This window comes from Macrobrachium rosenbergii, chromosome 49 (assembly GCF_040412425.1).
Source record: "Macrobrachium rosenbergii isolate ZJJX-2024 chromosome 49, ASM4041242v1, whole genome shotgun sequence".
Lineage (NCBI taxonomy): Eukaryota > Metazoa > Arthropoda > Malacostraca > Decapoda > Palaemonidae > Macrobrachium > Macrobrachium rosenbergii.
The window spans coordinates 10107679-10132695 of NC_089789.1; the positions used below are offsets into that span (position 1 = coordinate 10107679).

The window sequence follows — 25017 nt, forward strand, 5'->3', positions numbered from 1 at the left end:
ATATATATATATATATATATATATATATATTATATATTATATAATATATAATTATTATATATATAGATTTCTTAATTATTACAAGTACCTAAAGAGATAAGTTCATTATTACTTCAGGAGTTTTGTTCACTGATTTTATTTATTACTTTGTTACATTATCTGTTTTTTTCTAATAATCTCATATTTCTATATTTCCAACATTACCATCTGTAATTTCTTTCGAATGAACACTATATTCTTTGGAAGCTTGAATTTCAAGTCAGTGGCCCCTGTGGTGGGCTTGTTCCATATGAATAGGGTTCACCTTCTGAATAATAATAATAATAATAATAATAATAATAATAATAATAATAATAATAATAATAATAATAATAATAATAATTCTGTGCTAGATGTTGTCACGCCAGTTTTAGTAGCCATAAATCAATCAGTCTTAATTATTTATTTACTTATTTCCCACTTACGTGAAAAAATATCCTTGAACTATTTATTCCAGCTCATCAACTCAGTGAATAGTTAAGTCAGCGCTGACTTTAAAGGACGATTGGATAGAATTCCCTACACCTGCCAGATAGTTCCTGATCAATCAACGAAGCTCAACCTCTAGAGCGATAGAAAAGAGCCAGTCGCCTAGTTGAGAAAGACGAAGCAATAAGAAATAAGTGAAAATAAGAAAATCAGTCGAGAACCATACCGCTAGTTATATATTCATGGTGATCTCGATGCTTGCCACAAGAAGTAGTGAGCCGTTGCAAAGGCTTTATACTACTAATATTTCGGTTCCCAGGTGTGAGTCCAAAATTTCATCATTTTTCACTGGAATTCATCATGGAATTTCCAGTACCGTCAACTTCCTGTTTTGACGGCGCGTCACCGACGTTTCTTAGAAGCAGGAAAAATCAATGTGTTACGTATAGAAAGACTTAACAGCCTTGTAAGAGTAATGTTTTTCCTATTTTTTCGAAAGTCTTATGCACGAGGTCATAGACTTTCAGATATATTTAGCAGACTTTGGGAAAAATGGTCATTTTTTATTATAGCCTATTGTTAAGAAATGTGTTTACACGATCGAAAACTAAAAATCATTCGCGACTTTTAGACCGTAAAGGACAGTGGGTGGAAAGATTTTCACAAATGCTTATTGAATCTTTTACTGGTACAAACCAAGAAGTGTAAAGACTATATATCTAGTTCAGTAAGCTAGTAAGATAGCAGTGGAATTAAAAAAAAGAAAGAGGTTTAGCCTAGTTTTAGTTGCAGTACGTAAAAAAGTAAACACGTTACTCTTTACAGATCACATAGTACTGCCAGCTCGATAGCAACCTTTCGCGCCGCTAAAAATATCTCTCATGTTGCAACAGTAACGGTTAAAGAAACCTTATTTTCTCCCTTTCTCTCTCCTTCACCGTTGTCATTAAACTTGTCAAAAGAATGTGGTGTAATTGCACTCCTCTCAAAGGACGTTACTATCAGTACAAAACCACACAGTACACAATTTGTACAACTTAAAACCGCATCTGAAGAACCAGCTCAAACCGGTTATAACGAGCACTTAATAATGGCTACACGGCCGGGAGTTATTTGCACATCATTATAACTTTTATCACTACTTATTTCCTCCGAGCCTGTGAACCTAACATTGGTAGGATGAATAAGTCCTTGGAGCGTACAACAAGGAAAATTTCCCAGTAGTACACGACCTTTGACATTGTGCAGGTCAATGCGTACGAAGGAAAACACCTACGCCAACTTACAAATAGTCGTATCTTTCGTTATGCTATGAACTTCAGTTTTTACCTTTTTGCTTTGAGCTCTTGAACGTGCGTCTATTTAACGTCGTTAATAAAAAGTTAATGAAAAATCTGTCAATTCTGTGTGAATTGGAGCAGAAAACCGTTCGGCTGCGTCTGCATTTGCTCACACGAGACCGTTCGAGTTTGTTTGAATTGTTTCATTGACTGACGGTCCAAGATCGATTCGGAACATCATTGCCGAGACGATTCCAGAGCTTTCAGCTAGAAGAAAGTGGACCTGGCCTTGCTTTTCCAGTCGTTGTGAGATTAGCTGTAAAACCTCAATATCTAAATTAGACGAAAACCGCAATGGTGTCATGAAATCTGTCTTGAAGGCGGCGATTCTGCGCGCGCACTTTTATTTAATCCGAAGTCTTGTAATGAGCTGTCTCGAGGTCGAAAGAACCATATAAAACTCGGTTCCAGTTCCAGAGTGATTTTTAGCTCAAGTTCATACCTGCAGATTACACAAATCAATTAATAATCGAGAATGCCTCAAATACGTTATTTCCCGCGTCATTTGTAATGATGAACAGATACACAAAGAAACAAAAAGGCATCCAAAGTTTTGTAACGAGCTCTCTCGAGGTTGAACAAACCATCTGAAACTCTTCCAGATTCAGATCGATTCTCAGCTCAAGTTCAGTAGATGTAGACTAAACAAATCAATTAATAATTACGAATACCTCACATAAGTTACTTCCCCGTCATTGGTAATGACGAACAGATACGCAAGGAAAAAATGACATCCAAAATTTTGTTAGGAACTGTCTCGAGGTCGAACAAGCCTTCTGAAATTCTGTTCCAGTTGCAGAGTGATTTTCAGCTCAAGTTCAGTAGCTGTAGACTAAATAATTTAATTAATAATTATGAATGCCTTAAATGCGTTACTTCCCCCTCCATTTGGAATGAAGGACAAATACACAAGGAAAAAATGACATCCCCAAATACCCATGACGTAACTCTGACGTAGAATCAGGCGACAAGAGGCATTTCCTCGAAATGCTAAGAACGAACTTGAACCAGAAATTCAGGAATGCGTCTTTCCTCTTGGTAGGATTGTAATTGAGCACACAAATGGGAAGTTCTTTGTGTATTCAAGTCTCTCTCTCTCTCTCTCTCTCTCTCTCTCTCTCTCTCTCTCTCTCTCTCTCTCTCTATATATATATATATATATATATATATATATATATATATATATATATATATATATATATATATATATATATATATATATATATATATATATATATATATATATATATATATATGTGTATATATATATGTGTGTGTGTGTGTGTGTACAGTATAGAGAGAGAGAGAGAGACCTTACACCATTTATACACAGAGAAAGAGCCTGGCCATATTAAAATACTACCAAATAGTAATAATAATAATGATAAAAAATACTAATATTCAGAGACCACAAACATCCGCCAAGACTGAACAACCCACCCTTCAAAAGTTCATTTCTCCCAAAGAATTCACATTCCTATCTCTCCAAAAACATCATTACTTATCATAACCTCGCGAACGAACAAGAAAGAAACCAAATAAACAAATGAATAAAAAAATATTAACCTTCCCTGCAAAGTTAATAACAACAATCTTTGAGCAGCGTAGAGGAAGACAAAACTTACGAGAGTAATCATAGGTGGCAATTTGAATGTTTTTTCTTTTATTTCTTCTTCTTCCTCTTCAGAGGAAGGTTTGAACAGAAGGAACACTTAACTGGAAAGAGACACCACAGCAACCTTGACGCCTCCCGTGATGCCAGGGAGTCAATACCAGGATGCATTCGTTATGGAAAGCGTAATTCTATGCCATCAGAACAGAAACTGCGCATTTCTCTGCTGCGGGGAGCTGCAGTGCAGTTCGCCGTGAAAGGGCTGATACAGATCTTCCAATCTCGGCCTGATTTGGTGCCCGATTGTTTGATTTCGCTTTGGAGGAAGTTACGTCATTGATATGGAATGATTCATTTTAGCTTTAGTATATATTTTCGTAGGTTTAGTTCAGTTTTTTTTTTTTTTTAGAATAAACTGCCCAGATATTCGCACGAATAAGTGGTTTTTAATAGCATTAGCCTGGGTCTTGCGCGTGGCATACTGAGGTCTCAGTAATCAGAGTGAATTGACAGCACCAGGTGTCTCAGATATGAATGAGCAGGGTAAACTGCAAAGAGGTATCAGAAAATTAGTCAATACCGAAGATTTTTAAATTATTTCTCTTAGACAATCAGTCACAGCGTAGAACATCAGGAAAATGAAATAATAAATGACGGTGTCTCAGAAATGAAATGAGTTAACAGCCTGGGATGTCCCAGAAATGACTGGAAATGAGTCAACGGCATCTGGGAAGTCTAAAAAATGACTGGAAATGAATCAGAAGCGCAAAATGTCTCGTCATAATGAGTGGAAATGAGTTAAGAGTTGAATTTGTCTCTACAGTGTGTTTTGGCCATCTCTACGAAACTCAGAAGTCTCAGAAATGAGTCAGTTGCATCTGAGAAGCCTCAGCAATGAGTGGAAATTAATCAGCAGCGCAGAATGTCTCGCAATGAGTGGAAATGAGTTAACAGAGTTTGAAATTGTCTGAGCAATGCGTTTTGGCTACCTGTACCAAGTAAGCCACTTTCGTTCGATCACAGTCCAGCCTCAGGTATATCGATCGTACGTGTCTCTCTGAACGCTTCATTGACAAAAAGAGAGAGCGATTTCTACCCCGCCCAAGGTCTTGAGATGGATGGATGGTTATTTAACCTGAAATCAAGGCTGCTTCATTTGGTGCCAAGGTAGATGCGAAAAGAAAGGGTGGGGAAAAAAACAAAGACAAATTATTGTCAAGTGACGACAGGCAAAGAATCCTTGATTGTTCAAATTTGTCACAACCTTCCTGGTGGCTGTTTTAACACTGTTTTTAATCGTCCTGTGTTTTAATTTCATTTTCCACTCTCCTGAAATCAAATCTAGCTCGATTTATCTTTTGCTCATTAGTGGTTGCAAAATGAGTCGTCACTTAACCTTAGCAGTTAGCAAACACAGTTTACTTAGAAAGTAAAAGGTGGTTTTATTACCTGAATCGCTCGTTTAAGCCACAGCCTTGTCTCTTCTGCTGTGAACTTAAATGACTTGGCGTATGTACAGTTAGCAGATTAGTAAGGACTATTTACATAGCATTTGCTTTTCTTTAAAGTCAATTTCCATTAACGGTTGACATATATCTTGCGTTTAATCTAAAAGATTGATTCGTAAAATAACTGACAATATTTATGTCATATATGTTATTTTTTCCCCTGACTTATTTCCATAATGTTCCAAATACCGAATTTTTCTTGGTGGAAAAGTTTACCCACGAGTCGGTTTCTCTCTCTCTCTCTCTCTCTCTCTCTCTCTCTCTCTCTCTCTCTCTCTCTCTCTCTCCTGCATTAGCGGTCTATATTCTAATACGCTGACGCGGATATAGGCTGTAGTTCGCGGACTTTCCTAAAAGAATCTCAAGGCCTGATTCTTGACTTTCCATTCCTTTTTATGAGTTAACCGGACTTTGCCTACAATCTGTTTTTATGTCGATGCGTTTAAGTAGGTTCCCTGACGTTCACACTTAAGGAAAAGCGCGTGCATGCTTAAACACACACGCGTATACATACATACACACACACACACACACGGATACTTGACAATGAGGACTGTTTTTCCTAGAAAGCTTGTAACTTTTTTTAATAAATACCTCCACTAGATACCATCTAGTTTGAATGAGGTCCTGTTAGTAACTGTACTAATCTTCTTCGTTTTAACATGCCTTTTTTTCCCATTTTTATATGGGGTAAGCACGATGCCTTCTTTTGTAGGACTTTGATTTGGCAGTGGGGTAGGCCGTAGCCTCGATCGTCTGCCCTGCCTGACATCGCTTAGACCCCGGTAACGAATGTGTACATGTATTTTACCAAATCCCCAGCTCCCTTTCTCCCAGCAGCGAGGAGAACTGGGCGGGTAGGTCGGCAGTTTGAGACGTGTAAGATGTTTGTTATGTTTTTAGAAGATGTTGGAGTGGCTTTGTTTATGTGTGTATTAGTCTGTAACACCCATTTGCTTTCAGCAAACCTATCCGTTGATTACATACGTAATCCTGGGGTGTCTACACGGATAGAAAAGTGTCCGCTTCTCTGACCGGTCGGCTGCGGGGATTGAACCCTCGCCATAGACTTCTATGAAGTCTGAGTTTGCTACTTCTACCAACCGAGCCATCGAGGCTCCGTTAGTAACTGTACTAATGCACAAAACAATTGTGTATGTGATATAGTTAATATATATGTCTGTGTGTGTATGTATATATATATATATATATATATATATATATATATATATATATATATATATATATATATATATATATATATATATATATATATATATATATATATATATATATATATATATATATGTGTGTGTGTTTGTGTGTGTAAAGAAAATATATTGATAGATTTAATTATATAGTTAGGTATAATAGAAATGCGCAGTGTAGATTAAAAATTTTGTACACTCGGCAGATTATGCTGTCAGATGCAGATGAAAACCAATCATGATAATTTTTGAAGATATGAATAGATAGAGCCAACAACTGCACAACATAATATTTTCCTTATTTAATTTTTCCTTACACAGATAATTTCATGGCAGACTATTTACGTCTTGAGCCATTTTATCTGAGCTGTCAACAGTAAGCAGTAAAGCTTTCTTAGTATATAAACATTACATGAAACATTACATCCAAATTGCATGAAAATGGGACACCACGTCCAGCTTACAAGCAAATGAAATCCCTACCCAAATTACAAGTAAATGAAACTCTACAGCAAAATGACAAGCAAATGAAACTCTACACCAAAATGAGAAGCAAATGAAACACTACACCCAGATTACAAGCAAATGAAACTCTACACCTAAATTACAAGCAAATGAAACGCTACGCCCAAATTACAAGCAAATGAAACAGTACGTTCACATTACAAGCAAATGAAACGCTACACCCAAATTACAAGCAAATGAAACGATACTTTCACATTACAAGCAAATTACAATTACAAGCAAATGAAACTCTACACCCAAATTACAAGCAAATAAAACGATATGTTCACATTACAGGCAAATGAAACTCTACACCCAAATTACAAGCAAATGAAATGGTACGTTCACATTACAAGCAAATGAAACTCTACACCAAAATTACAAGCAAATGAAATGGTACGTTCACATTACAAGCAAATGAAATGGTACTTTCACATTACAAGCAAATGAAACCCTACACCAAAATTACAAGCAAATGATATGTTCACATTACAAGCAAATGAAATGGTACTTTCACATTACAAGCAAATGAAACTCTACACCAAAATTACAAGCAAATGTTATGTTCACATTACAAGCAAATGAAATCCCTACCCAAATCCCAAGCAAATGAAACTACATCAAAATTACAAGCAAATTAAACGGTATGTTCACATTACAAGCAAATTAAATGCTACACCCAAATTACAAGCAAACGAAACACTACACCCAAATAATAAGCAAATGAAACTCCATCCAGATTACAAGCAATGAAACACTGCCTAGATTAAAACAACTGAAACACTGCACCCAAATTACAAGCAAATGGAACATCACATCCAAATCAGAAACAAGACGGTATGTCGTAAATCTAAGTAAACAAAGTTCTTTCTAAAAAAAGAAAGAAGAAGAAGAAGAAAAGAAGAAGAAGAAGAAGAAGAAGAAGAAAAAACTTCAATATAACAGTCGATTTCCCCTCAGCTAGAACGCTTTTGACATTCACCCAACCTTTTTTTCCTCTGTGATGGAGTCCACTGAAATTCTAAGTACGTTATTATTTCCAAACAAGTCTTTAAGTGTGGGTATTTTTTTTTAGGGAAAACCCGACGAAGCTAATACCCTCTGCAGTTGCTTCCAGGCACTCATCCGGGATTCCCCCTCACACGCACACAGAGAGAGAGAGAGAGAGAGAGAGAGAGAGAGAGAGAGAATGTGCTGACGCATCGGTATTTCTTGTTCTTCTCTATCTGGCCGTTTCTTGCCGTGTGATAGAAGTTTCATGGTACTCTTACGCGCCGTGTTTGCTACATCTGTTTGTAGGTTATCTAATCAATGTTTGTTTAAGCGAAAGTGTGTGTAGAGTCTGCTTTGTAACACTCCCATACACATCTATATATCTAGCTATCTATCAGTCTATCCATAGCCTACTCACGCACACACATACGCACCCACACACACACACATATACATACATACATACATACACACACACACACACACACACACACACACACACATATATATATATATATATATATATATATATATATATATATATATATATATATATATATATATATATATATATATATATATGTTATATGTGTTTGTGTGTTTAAAACTTACTAGTGACCAAAGTAAAGGATTTCCTTACTGATCGAGTTGATCTTGTTCCGTCTGTCGCAAAGAGCAATGAGAAGGATGTTCGCCGAATAAACTTGTATATTTTTTTTATTAACAGTCAGGTCCTCTTCCACCTGCATCTTTGTTCTAAGATAAACGCGTTCATGAAAACTTTCTATGTAGGAAAGAATTCGATCTGAAATAAAAAAAAAAAAAAAGTCAGACACATTTTCGTTCGGCGAAAATATGAAAATGTACGAACAAAAACATCACAACACTTAAGAGAAATGTATGGATGCTTAAAGAGAGAGAGAGAGAGAGAGAGAGAGAGAGAGAGAGAGAGAGAGAGAGAGAGAGAGAGAGAGAGAAAATTCAGCCCTTGTTAATGATAGTGAGAAATATTTTGAACCTTTTCTCCTCCCAAAATCTATTAGCATTAGTATATATATAGTATATATATATATATATATATATATATATATATATATATATATATATATATATATATATATATATATATATATATATATATATATATATATATCACACTGTTCTAAATATTTTTCCAGTACTGATTTGAGAATAACAATTACATTATCGATTTTGAACTAAAAAAAAAAGTGTTACTGATTACATCTCCGTATTCAGCCAGATTTCAAACACAACACCACCTGCCACTGAAAAACACGGTACCAGCTTTTTTTTTTCCCAAAAACGTCAACTTCATTGGAAAACAACAACAATGACAGTAACTTTCTTTAGAAGTTGTAAGACCTACTTTTCATAGAGCATTCTTTCAGTCCACAGTCCATAGTCCAAAGTCCTACGGCAGTTATGTTTTGAAATCTGATTCCACCAACACTTTGCCGTACGTGATAGAACTTTTAAGCTCTCAATCACTCAAGACGTAAGTTCAAGGATGATTAATGTTGGAACGCTAATGGCGGGAACATGTTTGTTATTATTTTTCTTTATTCTGTACATGATCGATTTAATCTCCTTCCTCCACGAGTACGAGTAGATCGTTTTTGTTTGTAAAGGAAAGGAATCGATATATATACAGTATATATATATATATATATATATATATATATATATATATATATATATATATATATATATATATATATATATATATATGTATACATTATACATTCTTCTCCTTCATATATATATATATATATATATATATATATATATATATATATATATATATATATATATATATATACATTCTCCTTCTTCCTCTTCTTCTTCTTAATAAAAAGTCAGGATGGGAAAGATTGTGTCAAAAAAAGAGAAAAAAAGAAGGACCATTTAATCTTCTTGCTGGATTTCCTAGCATTTTATTATTCTTTTAAACCAACGCTCCGGATTACAAGAAGTTTATACAAAATGAAGCATCCAATATTATTTCTATTCTTATATTGTTTAAATAAATTCCTCATAAAACAGTAATTACTTGAGCCAACTATTGGTTAAAGCAATCAAATAATTTCTTTTTAAAGAACAATTAAGCCATTATGCAAATCCGAAGATTTACAGCTACGCAAAACGCGTTCTTAGTATGCCAGTACAAACCTTGGCGATTCATAAATTTCAAAATTCTTTTAATATAACAGTGAATAAGCAAAACCTCTGCTTCTCTGCTTCTCTCAAGTGCTAACGGTCACCCTCCAAAAAATATATGTCCATATTTCTCGCAAAGTATAAAATTTTGTTGGCAAATACTAGGCCCACTATTTGGTACAAATATGCGTCAAACTCCACGCATAAACTATTTGTGCTTAACCTTGTTAACAGACAGCCAGACAAAACCAAGAAGAAGCATCACTTCCTTGCCGGAGGTAATCAAGGGGCAATAGCAGATTTGGCAAATGCAATTACTTGGCACAAAGCTACGCCGGAACAGGAAGAAAGTGGATGAAGAAGGAAATTAAAAAAAAAAAAATCGAGGAAGACGAACTATTCACAAACTTACGGAGGCCGAGAAGACTTGATAAAAAGGAAGAAGAAAGCAGTAATTTGTTTCTTTTAGGAAGAAATTGGAAGAAAAGGGTTAAGGTTTGACCCGGCTTCTGTAGCACGCAAGAAACTGAAGGCCAAGATTATAGAACTTACATATGACAATAATAAATACCTATTTTTTTTTTTAGTGATACTGAATGTGAGGAGAAATGACACTTGTTTCGGCTAAATTGAAGAGATTCAATGATTGTAATAAACTGACTGAGGCGTTTGAAGAGATTAGTGGAAAACTGTAAGCAATGTGGCCTATGGAAGTAAGCTAATTAACAGGGTTAGGCCTAATCTGTAACAGGAAAAAATAATCTGCAACAGGTAAGAAAAGGTTAGACCTAATCTGTAACCGGAAAAAAGATTAGGCTTAATCTGTAACAGGTAAAAAAAAGCTTAGGCCTAATCTTTAACAGGAAAAAAAATGTTAGACCTAATCTGTAACAGGAAAAAAAGGTTAGGCCAAAATTACTCCAGTGTAGATTTACCCTTTTGTTATAAGGTCCAGCATTTACAGCAGATCCAGTTTCTTCTGACTAAACTTTATTCACTTACCCGAGAAAATTTATTCATTATAGTGGGCTACAAAAGCGAAAATAATTTTTTTCTTTGCAGTAGGCCTATAACTTTTATTAGCCTTGACCATTTCATCGTTTATCATCTCATCGACCCTCTTTTAGTTACGATTTATAGAATTCTTCAAAAGCTTCGTATTTCCTAGTTTTCCATTTTTTTAATTCTTGGTGCAAGTTTCGGAAAAAAAATCTTTTTTCAAGGTGATCTACGTTTGTCATGTCAATTATTCTGTATCAATACGCAAAAGCACAATTACCCTTTGTGTGGTATTCGGTTCAAGGTGCCTCCAACATTTCTGTTCCATGTTATTCATCCAGAACGCATGTGAATTTTTATTTATTTTGTTCTTGCTTTCAGAAGTAACCAGTAGATCTCCGTTAAAATGGACTGCCACCAGCTTTCATTACGTATCAAATAAGCTACCATCTTAAATATGCCTCGTAACTTCTTCAGCAAATACATTGGTAGAGCTAGTCTCTGGTCTGATCTTATGAACATATGATTATGCACAGGAATTCTCTATATATCCATATTATAACACCACTACATGGTCGCTATATCGTGCTAAATAGCAGGATATCCCATTTCCTCATTTAACTTCATGTAAAATTTACAAGGTTTCCCACTGCCCTATTCATGCATATGCACTTTTGTCAGCACTTTATATCAGCATCTTTTGGTCAGTCCATCATTTTGCATTCTCAGTTATCAACCTCATTTCAAAGTCCACTGCATTCAGGTGAAAATGTATCATCTGCAAAAAAAATGATACTTTACTTGTATGATAACGCATGTGTGTACCACAACAACGTAGGGACTAGCTATTACCTTGTAGTACACTTCTTGGATAGTTCATAAGAACATTTATTGAAACCAGAGTTAAATAAAGATAAAAAAATAAGTAATAGTATAAAGCATGGAAGACAAAATCCACTGAAATAGGCATGAAATTGAGCCAGGACTGAACTTTGTGGTATACTTCTGGGATAGTTTATAAGAACACTTGTGAGAGAGGTGCGAAATAATGAGCAGGAAGACAAATACTGCTGGTTTATTGATGTTGTTGTTTCAGATTTAGCTGGCCTTGTGCCAGCACGGGCTCTTGCTCTGAGAGCAGCCCGTAACTGGTTTATTGATGAAGCGATCTGCTTTTATAAAGTGGCGTGCGGACGTCTGCGCAGAGACCGTGGGTACAAAGATTTACAGGTGGCCTGAGGTCAAACTATTTCTCTGCAAAAACAGGACAGGTACATACAGAAAACATAATGATTAACAATGTCTGGTCTGTTACAAAAATACTCTGTTACATATACATAATGCATGGTCACTTGAACAGACAATAAAATATACAATTCACAATAATGATAATAATATGTGTTCAGCCGACCCTAGGTCGAATGTGAAGACACCGCAGAAAACGGGATGTTCATTACAAAGAACGCGTTGGGCGGGGACTTTACAATACTCCCCCCCCCACCCCCACAAGACGTAGGTAACGTCTGATCAAAGCAGTATCTGCTGGGGCGACGGAGGGGGCCCCGCTTTCTCGATGTCAACTGGAGGGGGTGGTCGCCTTCCCCGGCGCCCTCTGGAGCAGTGTGTTGGGGTGCCTCCCTGTCTGGTCTCGGGGTTTTCCAGGGACGCCCCACGACGTTTTCCTGCGCATGGGGCTGGCCGGGGCTTTGCTATATCCTGCGGGAATCTTTGGGAACCGCCCCGGGCTCCTCTAGGCGGGCTTGAGGCGGTCTTCGATATCCATTCTTCCCTTCCGTGGACGGCTGGGAATGCCTTTTTGTCCCTTTCGAGCACAAGGAAAGGTCCTCTGTAGGGCCTGGTTAAGGAACACGAAGACGTGAGTGGCGGAGGACAGGCCGGGAGGCATGAAGGGGATGTCCATGTCCTCTGGCAGGGGGCGAACTTCCCAACCCTGTCAAGAGCCTCTGCGTTGCTATGTCGTCCCTGTCTTCTGCGACGAGTTCCCTCGGGACTAACAGGATCTCCCCGTAGACTTTTTCTGCTGAGGAGGGGTCGCCGTTGGCTCTCAATCCGAGGAGGACCCAAGGCAGCTGGTACTTCCAATTCCCGGAGGTGCAACGAACCATGAGGGACGCCTTCAGGGACCTGTGGAACCTTTCCACCATTCCGTTGGCTGTGGGGTTGTAGGCGGTGGTGCTGTGATGAGTGGTCCCCAGCAGGTGTGCCAGGGCGGTCCACAGCTCGGTTAGGAAAGCAAAACCTCTGTCTGTCATTATGTGGTCCGGGACACCGAACCGGCTGATCCAGCTGGAGAGGGGGCTTCTGCGCATGCACTGGAGCTTCTTCCATGGGCATAGCTTCGGGCCACCTGTTAGAAGGTATCTTGCTCCTCCTGATGGGGAAAGAGGACCCACCACGTCAAAGTGGATGTGCCGGAAGCGTCTCTTTGGCTGGGGAAACTCGCCCACCCCAGACTTGGTGTGCCACCCTACTTTGCTGGCCTGACACTGCATGCATTGCCTCACCCAGCCATCGTGTCCTTCCGTATGCTGTGCCAGACGAACTTCTCCATCAGTAGCCTGGCTGTCGTCCTTCCGGAGGGGTGGGATAGGCCGTGGATGACATCGAAGACCAGCCGACATCTGGAGTCGGGCACCAGGGGGTGGGGGCAGCCAGTGCTCACGTCACTTAGCAGTGTTGACCCTCCAGGGCTGAGGGGCACGTCCTCCCACTTTAGCGACGTGACGGCTGTACAGTAGGCTGGGGTCTCTGGGTCGGTGGCCTGTTTGCGGGCGAGGTCCTCGTAGTCGATCCCGAGCTGCACTGCGTCGATCTCGATCCTCAAGAGGGTGTCGGCTACTGGGTTCTTCCTACCAGGGAGGTATTTGATGGTGCAGGTGAACTCCGCGACGGCCGCGAGGTGCTGCTGCTGCCTAGAGGACCATGCATCCCCCAGCTTCATGAAGGCGTGGACCAGTGGCTGGTGGTCATTCCAAATCGTGAAGGGCATACCCTCCAGGAGGAACTTGAAGTGACGTACCACCTGGTATACAGCGAAGAGTTCCCAGTCGAAGGTGCTGTAGTGGGACTAGGTGGGGCTGAGCTTCCTGCTGAAGAAGGCGATGGGCTGAGGGGTCCCGCTGATGACTTGTTCAGCTGTAGGGGAGCACTGGGGTCCTGGTGGGTCAAAGATGCTGCTTTGGCGAGGGCGGCCTTCGTCAGGAAAAAGGCCTTCTGCTGGTCGGGGCCCCACACTAGGGTCTTTGGATGACCCTTGAGGAAAAAGTTAAGTATATCTTAGTTTAACCAGACCACTGAGCTGATTAACAGCTCTCATACGGCTGGCCCGAAGGATTAGACTTATTTTACGTGTCTAAGAACCAATTGGTTACCTAGCAACAGGACCTACAGCTTATTGTGGAATCCGAACCACATTATGACGAGAAATGAATTTCTATCACCAGAAATAAATTCTTCTAATTCTTCACTGGCTGGACGGAGACTCGAATGCTGGGCCAACAGTGTGCTAACCGAGAGCTCTAGCCACCCCTCCAAAGAAGAACTATGACCCTTGAGGACCTCTGTCAGGGGGACCATGGTGTGCGCAATCCCCGGGATGAATCTCCTGTGTAGTTGACCATTCCGAGGAATTCTTGTATGGACCTGACAGAGGTAGGGGTGGGGAACTTCTCGACAGCCTCGACCTTCGACGACATTGGGTGGATACCCCTGAGATATCTTATGGCCCAGGAATTCCATCTTCTAGACGCCGAAGGTGCACTTGTCGAACCTGACGACAAGGCCACTCTCCTGCAGGCGCTGCAGGACCTTCCGGATGTGCCGCAGATGTTCCTTCTGGGATCTGGAAAAATTAGGACATCATCAACGTAGCAGACGCAGAAGTCCAGGTCCCCCAGGATGCTGTCCATCAGCCTTTGGAAGGTCGTGCCCGTGTTTCTCAGGCCAAAGGTGGAGAAAGCAAAGACACAGGACCCGAAAGGCGTGACGATGGCGGTTTTGGGGATGTCTTCTGGCATTACTGGTACCTGAAAATATGATTTTAAGAGATCTAACTTTGAGAATATTTTGGCCCCATGGAAGGAGGCCATTAGGTCCTGCATGTTTGGTAGAGGATAGTGGTTGGGTTCTGTAGCGAGGTTGAGCAGCCTGTGGTCGCCGCAGGCCCTCCAGGTGCCGTCCGCTTTCTGCACCATATGAAGGGGGAGGCCCATGGGCTGGGAGCCTTTCTGCATATGCTCATCCTTTCCATCTCAGCAAAGGCCTTCTTGGCCTCCTGAAGGCGCTGTTGGGGAAAGCCGTCGGAACTTCGCCTGCGTCAGGGGGCCCCTTTGTTTTGATGTGATGATATATCCTGTGTTTGGCAGGGGCCCTGGACACCTGGTGAAACTTGGGTTTGAAGACTTCTGGGAATTCCTTCAGGAGGGAACCTTACTGGTGGGGAGCAACAGAACAAATGGCAGGCTCCCTGGGGCCCAGTGACAAGGGCAGGGACTGGCAGGACTCGGTGTCCAGCAGGCGTTCGCGGCCGACGTCGGCTGCCAGTCTGAAGGAACACTGACCGCATGGCTCCGGTGTCGCTCAACATCATCCTGCCAGAGATGGTGTCGCGGACGTAAAAGCCTACTGGTGCGGGGCCCCTGGGTGTTTCAGTTGCTGCTGCCATGGCAGCCTCTGTGGGTGGCCGCCGCCTCCCCGTTTTTTGGGGGGGGAAGAAAAGGCAGGGGGCTTTGCATTTCCGGGCATCTTTCCCGAACCTCTTGTGGTAATAGCAAAGCCCTGGCCTCTCCTTCTTCTGCTGGTGGGATGGCTTCCTCTGGGCGACGACGTTGATGCCCTCCGTGGTGGAGTCCTCCGGCTGGAGGCAGTTGATGGGGTGTGCTGGCGTGGACACCCTCTTTGCCGCCTTCGTGGAGTCCGTCAGCTGCTGCACCACCCTGATCAGGTCCTCGACCGGCAGGGTGTATGCCTCTGTGATCTGCCCACGGACCTCTGGCAGTAGCTGCCACTGGAAGATCTCCCTTGACAGGCTGATTTCTTTGTGCTTGCCACTGCTGTCAGTCTCGGGGAGGAGGAGGAGGTCCTGGAGGACATGTCACATTTCCAAGAGGTTTCCCTCCTGCTGGGGGTTGAGGGCGAGGTCGAGGGCGTGGGCAGCTCTCTCGGAGACCGGCAGGGAGCAGGTCTCGACGAGAGTGGCTTTTAACTCCTGGAAGGTGGCGGGGCTTGACGTCGTCATTAACCACGGGCGATCTTCTTGTATATCTCCTCTGGGAGGGCGTTGATGGCGATGTCCACCTTCAACACCTTGTCGGTTAGGCCTGCTGCCCTGAATTGCCCCTCGACCCTGTCGAAGCAGGGCATTGCATTTTGATGGGTGAATGGCGGCAGTCTTTGGTTGGTCTGTCAGGGGGTTCATTGCCTGGGGTGCAGGTACTGGCATGGAGGAGCACATGGGAGGGGGTTGCGCGAGGGAGGCGTCTGCCTCCGAGAAGTTCGCGGTAATTTGTATGTGGTTGGGAATGACTGCATCCATGCTCATTCCGTGCTCTCACTTGGAGTGTGAGGGAACACTCGCGTCAATACATGTTTGGGAGTGTGCCATGTGGGTCCGCTAATGACGCTGGTGACCTGCCGACGAGGGTCGATAACGCCCGAATGCTTTGTTAGAGCCTAGTTAGTCCGTTAGGGGCGTGGGTTGGTTCATTGGGCCAAGACTTAGTCGCCGTTTGGGTCCGTTAATGGCTTCCGGGAACCACTCCGGGCGTCACCACTGTGAGAGAGGTGTGAAATAATGAGCAGGAAGACAAGTACTGCTGGTTTATTGATGTTGTTGTTGTTTTAGATTTAGCTGGCCTTGTGCTAGCATGGGCTCTTGCTCCTAGAGCAGCCCGTAACTCTATGTTGATGATGAGTCTGTGAGATGGGTAGGTTGGATGAAAACTTTATTATGATGCATGAAAGTGATTTTGGTGGGGTGGTTTATTGATGAAGCGATCCGCTTATAAAGCGGCGTGCGGACGTCTGCGTATAACGTAGAGACCGCGGGTACAAAGATTTACAGGTGACCTGAGGTCAAACTATTTCTCTACAAAAATAGGACAGGTTACATACAGAAAACATAATGATTAACAATGTCTGGTCTGTTACAAAAATACTCTGTTACATATACATAATGCATTATGCATGGTCACTTGAACAGACAATAAAATCTACAAATTCACAATAATGATAATATGTGCTCAGCCGACCCTAGGTCGAATGTGAAGGCACCGCAGAAGACGAGATGTTCTTTACAGAGAACGCGTTGAGCGGCGACTTTACACACTTATTACAACTAAAATTAAAAGAAAAAAATATAACAATAATATAAAGTATGGAATACAAATTATATTGGAATACGAATTAAACTGAGCCACGACTGAAGTCTGTAGTGTACATCTTGGATAGTCTATAACAATATTAATAAAACCAGAGTTATATGAAAATTAAAAATAGAATAAACAATAATATAAGAATGGAAGACAAATTCGACTGAAATAAGCATGAAATTGAGCCAGGACTGACGTTTCTAGTACACTTCTTAGATAGCCTGCAAGAACAATAATAAAACCAGAATTAAACAAAAATTAAAAATAAAGTGATAATATAAATCATGGATTAGAAATTCTACCGCCACACACCTGAAAAATTGAACCAGGACTAAAATTTGAAAATTAGAGGAACCGTTACATAGGCAACACCACCGCGCCCAATTAACACCCTGTTGCCGACATAAACAAACGCCGTCATCCTAGGACCTAGGCCTAAGTTCTTCGCCATTTCTGCATAATTTATCCACTTGTCATGAATTCTGCGTTGTGCAGATTACGCCTGAGATTATTTACTCCATCGTACATAAGGAGATGCCAGTCAACGTCGTCTGGGCACGCCAAAGCGGAGTATTCCTCCAGTAAAGAGACTCACTTCGGGTACGAGAATGTCTCCGAGGAACAGAAGGCTCACAAAGGTACGGTCACTAATCTGTATTTATTCGTTACACTGTTTTTGAAGTACTGTGTTAGACTGTTTTTAACTTGTTTCGTTAGGGTAGACAAGACAGAGCACGGGTACGTCTGTTTCGAACGGTTCATATCCCGTCTGTTAACGTATGGGTACCCAGCGCCCCCCGAAAACACGGCGAAGGGACATTCCATTTGGCTGACAACAGATGCACCGCCAGTATCAGAACCCCTAAAAGTGTAGAAAAAACCAGTTGAAAAGGTAAAAACAGCCGGGGAGCTAATATATAGAATTACCAACGTTTTATAAACGTATTTCGAATGGTCGACAGCTGCATTAATTTTTCCAGAAAAACTCAAGACTTTATTAGAGTAATGATCGGGCATGACGCACATCGATAGCAGAATTCTCACTTTTCACTGGATATTTAATTGGTGAAACAACAAAACATTGAACCTTAAAGAAAACCTTTCAAAAACAAAACCTGATTTTGATTAGGCCTAGGCTATGATAACCGAGCTTTGGTCTCTCCTAAGTAGGCCACTAGGCTAGGTCTATGAAAGTTGATGTGTATTTGTAATAAAACTGCACTCAGTCACACTTTGGCTTAGGTATCTGTGGTTAAAATGCTTCAGAAGAGCTGAAGGTTTGGTAAGCCTGAACTTGATTAGCCTAGGTCTATGCTAGTTGATGGGCATTGGTTAAAGTGATGCTAAACCATACCCATATGCACTTCAGCTTAAAATAGGTCTCTGTAGTTGAAGTCCATGTCGGCTAGGTATGGTTAGGCTAGGTTCATTATCTGTTAGGTTAAGTTTTTAGGGCAGGCTAGGTCAACATTTTTGGGTTAGTCCTAGGCCTGTATAGAAGTTAAGGACAGCGCACACGAGACATTTAAAAGCAATACCACATTTTGGACTGGCGGTTGATCACGGGAATTTAAACCCAAAATTCTTGCTCTAATTGAACCAGATTTGGTATCGTGGGTGATTTATGTACTGTTGCACTGTTTTCAGTAGTGACTTTAGTTTTAATTAGTTTTCCTTAATGGAAAAATCTGTATGATCTATGGTAATAGTAGAGTAATGGTTCATTTGGTGTTTTAGAGTGACTTTGTTTACTTTTGAAATTGTGCTGAGTTATTGGACAATACTGCAGAATAGGCCCAGTTGTGCATGTCATTCTGTTATGTACAATGTCATATGTCTTTGATCTGCTTTTAAGGAGGCCGCAACCTCTTGTAATAACTTGCACAAATGCTGCAAGTAAGTTAGGTATTGTTCGTAAGGCCTCATATGTTTTTAACAGTGATAAAATCAGTGCAACCTGTTTTAGGTCATTTGTACTTCCGTTACTGTAATACTGCTCTCCGGTGTGGATTTCTGCTTCTACCAGAGATTTATCTCTTTTTAGATAGAGTGGTTCGTGATGGTAGGTTTCTGTTTCCTAATAGTAGCCGTTATGACTTGGACCATCAACGGATGGTCTTTTGTTTGTCGCTTTTTCATAAGTTGTATTTCAACAGAGATCTTTCACATTCACAATTGATCCCTGATCCTCTTTATATGCTGAGAACAACCAGATTTGCTGAACAGCAGCACCAATATGCAGTAATTGGAACTTCAGAAGTTTTTGTGAAAATGTAATACATTACTGCCCGAATACTATTATTCTTGTGTTTTGATACATTTTTTCTATTTATCTATTTATTTCTTAATTTTTAATAAGTGGTATCTCTTCTTTTTGTATTTCCCTTTACTTCCTCTTACTTCTTCCTAATGAACACCATATTCTCTGAAAGCTTGAATTTCAAGTTAATGACCCCTGCGGGCTTGTTCCATATGGTGTATGCAAATGTTTAGGTAAAGAAAAATAAGATTGTAAAATATAGAGGATATCGCTTTAACAAAAGTGTTGGATAAGTTATTTGAAAGAGGTAAAAGAATATACTAGTCTTGTGTCTCATGGGCTGGCTCAATTCACTAAGGGGGGATTTAAAAGAAGATGCAAATCAGGAATGAATTAATTGTACATGAATATAGATCTTAAATAAACTCCAGTGGCAGTGATTTTGCTAGAGATGCTCAGTCTATTTGAGATTGAGTTTCTACAGATTTACAAAATTTGGTAATAAGAAATCAAATGCTGTAGCCTTTCACTCTATATTTTGCAGCTGGAAATTTATAATGTTAATGATTATATTAATTTTACTTTTATGCTACTCTTCTCCTCAGTTCATGGAGTGTTTGAAAATGTGGCTAGTAATTATGATTTGATGAATGACCTCATGTCGGGTGGAATACATCGACTATGGAAGGACTGTTTTATATCTCGACTTCAACCAAGACCAAATACAAGGCTTCTTGATGTTGCTGGAGGAACAGGTATGCCAGTGCTAGTTGGTTTTACAGTTTAATGATAAAAAGATTGATGAATGAAAATTGTAACCATCAATATTTGCAATAAATGCTTTATGAGATATGATCTAGATGCAATCTTTATGATATTTTTTAATGAGACCATATTGCAAAGAATTGCATTAATAAAAATGTCAAATTTATTTACTTTGTAGGAGACATCACATTTCGATACATTCAGCACATATTGCATAAGAGGAACAGGGACAGTCATGTAAGAATGCCATCATCAAACATGGCTGCTCCCTCTGATAAAGAAGAAAATACAGTGGAAGAGCCACCTTTATATGAGGTATTGTAGTTTCTCCAGAAGAACATGGATATAATGTACTGTCATTATTTTAACCAAAAGTTATTGTACAGCTTATGTTGAGTTGCAGTTCTAAATTTGAGCTTTTAAGGTAATAACTAGCACATGTATATCTAAAATAATGATCAAAACAAATATTTTATGATTTCACATTTTGTTCTTTTCATGGTTGAACATTGTCTTCTGCCATAGAAAAGTTTCATTAATTTATTAGAATATATTTTCATTTCTTCCTAGATAGCAGTATGTGACATAAGTCAGGGAATGCTTGATGTTGGAAGGAAAAGAGCTGAATCACTTGGGTATTCAGGAATCATTTGGGTTTGTGGTGATGCACAGCAGTTACCATTTGAGGATGATCACTTTGATTGTTATACAATTGCCTTTGGAATCAGGAATGTTGTCGATGTGGAGAAGGTAAGTTTTCAATCAAATTTCTAATATATTTGTTATGTTTTCTTAATCTTGTACAGACTTTCTAGACTCACTTAGGGCTCACCCAAAGGATTTTTTTGATACATGAGAAGTGAAAATTTGAGTAATGTAAAGTTAAAGAAGTTGGATGGCTGGGTGGGAAGAGACCCAAGAGAATATCACCTTACCAATGCTCTTGCTTTTTTCTTTTATTTTATAGTAAGTGTTCATTGTTTTCATTGCTTTTTTGGACATATTTACACCCAGGAGCAGTTCAGATTGCAAAAGGTGAACAGACTGAAGGGGGTGGGACTTGTAGTTCATTATGTTTGTTGCATGAAATGTACTACATCAACAAACATCCTCCACACTTTTCTTTACCTGTCATAGTTGATTTTGCTCACAACACTAGGTAGGTTTGTGTTGTAGAAATGTATCATTTTCTAGTATCAGGTTTAATACTACTCGCTTATCTTGGCTACAGCTAAGATGGGGAATAGATTGCCTAGTGTAGTGATGGAATCTTCTGATCTCCAAATGTTTAAGTGAGGAGCAAATTCATTCCTGCACTCTGCTGACATCTCCTGAATTCAGGTGTATCAGTTTTATTTTCTGTTCCCTGATATATATTAATTTATCACCTTTTCCTATAACTTGTCTCTCTCTGCAGGCTGATTTTTGGAGCCTTGTTGGGTTTATAGTCTGTTGACTCTGTCCTGTTGATTTAAAGAAAGAAAGGAAGAGACTATATGGTTTTTCATGTTTGAGTTATATCTACTTTTTGGGATTGTTACCCAAAGAATAACCTGGTTTGGTCATGAACATTTGACCAGGGTACCTCAGCACTCATCGCCAGAATGATGCCGGTCAAAGTTCGCTTGGAGTCTAGACAGTAACCATGATATCATGGAAAAGGAGGAGTAGACCCTGTATTGCAATATTTCCATTGCTTTGTAGCTGCAGCCCTTGTTTTTCCATGATTTATTCTTTTCTGATGGTCAGGCTCTGACTTTCTAGCTATACCATTCTGTGATAAATTGAAGTGAATATCCAATAATTTTATGATTTACTAATAACAAGAATACTAGAGTGAAAGAGAGGTTAAATAGAACATCACCTCACCAGCAGAACTAGAGGGCTCAGCTTTAATCGTCATGGATTGACAACTTGACAATTTAGTGAGGGTCATGTATCCATTTACCATCACCCATTTTGACAAGATAATGTATATCTCCAGTGGGTTCCCTTGGAAGATGGGAGGCTGTCTTGTATGAATTTTCTTTTCTTTGAAGAAAATAATCTACCAGGTGATGATGAAGAGGCAATGGCTATAGTTGCAGACACCTTGCACATACGAAATTAAAGGTTGTAATTGACATAAAGTCATATGAATAAAAGTACTGTACAAGGAAAGTAGAGACATCAGAGCTGATCCATATCTAAAAAACTTCAGCTTTATATTTTGGACAAAACTGGTAGAGTACTCATAGAGGAATATTTTCAAATAATTTCTAGTATTTTACACACAAACTATAACTTGTATTTAAGGTATTCTAACAAAAAATTAGTAACATTGAGAGCGAAGATGACTGCTATGAACAGATATGTCAAGAGTGTGCAGACTGGGTCGTTTTCTTTCTTGGGGAACATAAGGGTCATGAGCCCCTCCATCAATATCGTAGATAAAGCTCAGGCATCCCATTATGTTAAACTGAAGTTTCTTTCCTTTTGTTAACATTCCAGTATTCATTACTTATATTAAAAATAGCTTTTCAAAACATGATAACTGGCTCTAGGTGTGGGTTTTGGATGATGTGTCAAATCCTCATAAATGATCAGAAGGGTTGATAATTAGACAAGTTTGGGAGAAATGTTGCACCAAAAGAAGAAGATTAGATACATGAGGATCTTCAAAAGGCACATGAACGTATCAAGACAAGAAATTAGGTGGAAATTATAAAGGCAGAAAGTTCTGGAAAGAGTAACTAACTGATAATACTTTCTCTGGATAGGGAGTCTAAGTTTTGTGGTCATGATGGTCAAACCCCTTGAGCTCTAAGTTTTTGAAAATTGCGCACCATGGTGCAAGGTTGTGGAGCCATTAATAACTTAGGTTGAAGGGAGAGGTGTCTAATTTCATTGGTGCATTATGTAGAGAAATGAAAATGTGCTAGTCTTTTCAGGGTAGTGTGTGTATAGAGGCATCCAGCATCAAACTGTAATAGTTGGCCCTCAGAGAATCTTTTGATTAAGTGCTGGGCATCTCAACTGTTAACTTACCAATACTACGTAGAAAATATTTTAAAAGCAGTCTTTGTGATGGGATAAGATTACTTGCCTCCTTTAAGCATCAAAGTGAAAAGTGCAAGCCAAAGGCAGCATGTGCTCTGAAACAAATTCAGTGTTTACCTCTGCCAAGGAGGTTATATTTATGGTTTGGTATATTATTGTGTTTCCGTTTGTTAGCAGGATTACTCAAGAAGTTATATGTGGATTTTTATTAAAATTTTAACCAATGTTTGTTTTGTGGTTGCCAACAAGTGATTAGATTTCAGAAGAGATAGGAACATAATTTTTGGGGAGAAGGGACCTTTTAGAGGAATGGATTACTCAGCATTGTCACAGCTTTTTGGTCTACTAATGCCCATGTTTTTACTCCATTTTATTGGTTAATCAGTATTACATTTTAATAATTGTCAGAGATATATATTGGATTATTTTCCTTTAACTTTTATTGAGTATAATGGCAGAATGAAAAACATCTAATCTGAGTTAATTAGTGCCATTGCATTTTATCATCTATCTAGACATTGGATAGCTTCCTTTGTCAATTTCATAAGAAATCAGTGACTTATTGAAAGCCAAACTTGGAGTAAAATAGTTTTAAAGCGACCATATTTTGTCTGATGCACATTAGTGAATTGTCTACAGTGTTGTCATAAGATAAATTGACGTAATCTTGTCCGAATTAATTAGTATTTTAAAAAGATTGGAAATTATATATAAGTGATGACATTTATGAGAGCCTATTTGATAGGTATATTTTGCCAGCTTGCTAGTCAAGGAAATGTTAACATAGTATATTTGTTACTTTAAATACAAATTATTATAAAATTATATAGTATAGCTAACCAAGTCGTTTTAAGTTGCAATATTTTCAGGCGTATAAATTAAGTATTTACAGTCTTCCCATTATTTTGTGAACCTCTCATTTATATTAATTTTAAAATTAATCCATGTAATATCTTTCACAGGCACTAAGTGAAGCCTACAGAGTGTTGAAGCCTGGTGGTAGATTTATGTGCTTAGAGTTCAGTCAAGTCAACAACTCCGGTGTCAAATGGTAAGGATGAAATGAATTTTGAGGAAAGGTTGTTTTGAAACATTTTATATGAAACTAAATCTTTTTATATCAATCCCAATTAATTTGTTCACGGTGTTTTCATTATGTATATATCCAGATAAAAATCTGTAATTTTACATAGTATTTTTATGTTGTCTATAAAGTTATTGATGTCCAGCAAGCTTCAGAACAGATTGTTAGTGTTTTTTTTAAAGATTGCATTATACTTGTATTGAGCACACTGGGTGGTGCATTCACTCATGTGCCAACTGTCTATTTCTTGTACTTTTAGATGGTCATTGTGGCATTTATTTTGATTGAATGTTTGATAAATCAAGTGAAAAATATTCATTATTTTCCTTGGTGTAAATTGTTAAAAAGTTGTGATGTCTTCTTACTTTTACAGCCTTATGAGGGTTAAAGAATTTTAGCTCTGATTTTGTTAAACAGCTTAAAAATAATAGATTTTGATGATGTACTTTTAAACTTTGTGTACTGTTTAGTGCTTTTCCTTTCTCATTTTTTATAGGGTCATAAGACTGTAAATTTCAACATGTACTTGAGGACTGTAGTAAATAAATGTTACTGAGTTGTTGCAGTGTAGAAAATTGTTTGCTTAGACTGATATAGAAGAGATTGTTCTTTGTGATAGTCACATTGGTTGGTAAATGAAAGTATAGTAAAGTTTTATGTTATTGTTTAC

General features: G+C 39.2%; 1 protein-coding gene across 2 annotated transcripts in view; it reads left to right on the forward strand.

The window, feature by feature from the left end:
- The first annotated feature begins 17123 nt into the window (after nt 1-17123).
- The window catches only part of LOC136832077 (ubiquinone/menaquinone biosynthesis C-methyltransferase UbiE-like), a 76286-nt gene continuing 68392 nt past the window's right edge, over nt 17124-25017 (forward strand). Inside the window, exons 1-5 of one of the 2 annotated variants that reach the window (XM_067092707.1) lie at nt 17124-17837; nt 20065-20214; nt 20403-20539; nt 20795-20974; nt 24226-24314. In XM_067092707.1, the coding sequence (XP_066948808.1) occupies nt 17675-17837; nt 20065-20214; nt 20403-20539; nt 20795-20974; nt 24226-24314 (719 nt within the window). In that variant the 5' untranslated portion in view covers nt 17124-17674. The remainder of the gene's footprint in view (nt 17838-20064; nt 20215-20402; nt 20540-20794; nt 20975-24225; nt 24315-25017) is intronic. The other variant, XM_067092708.1, reaches the window with a different exon arrangement.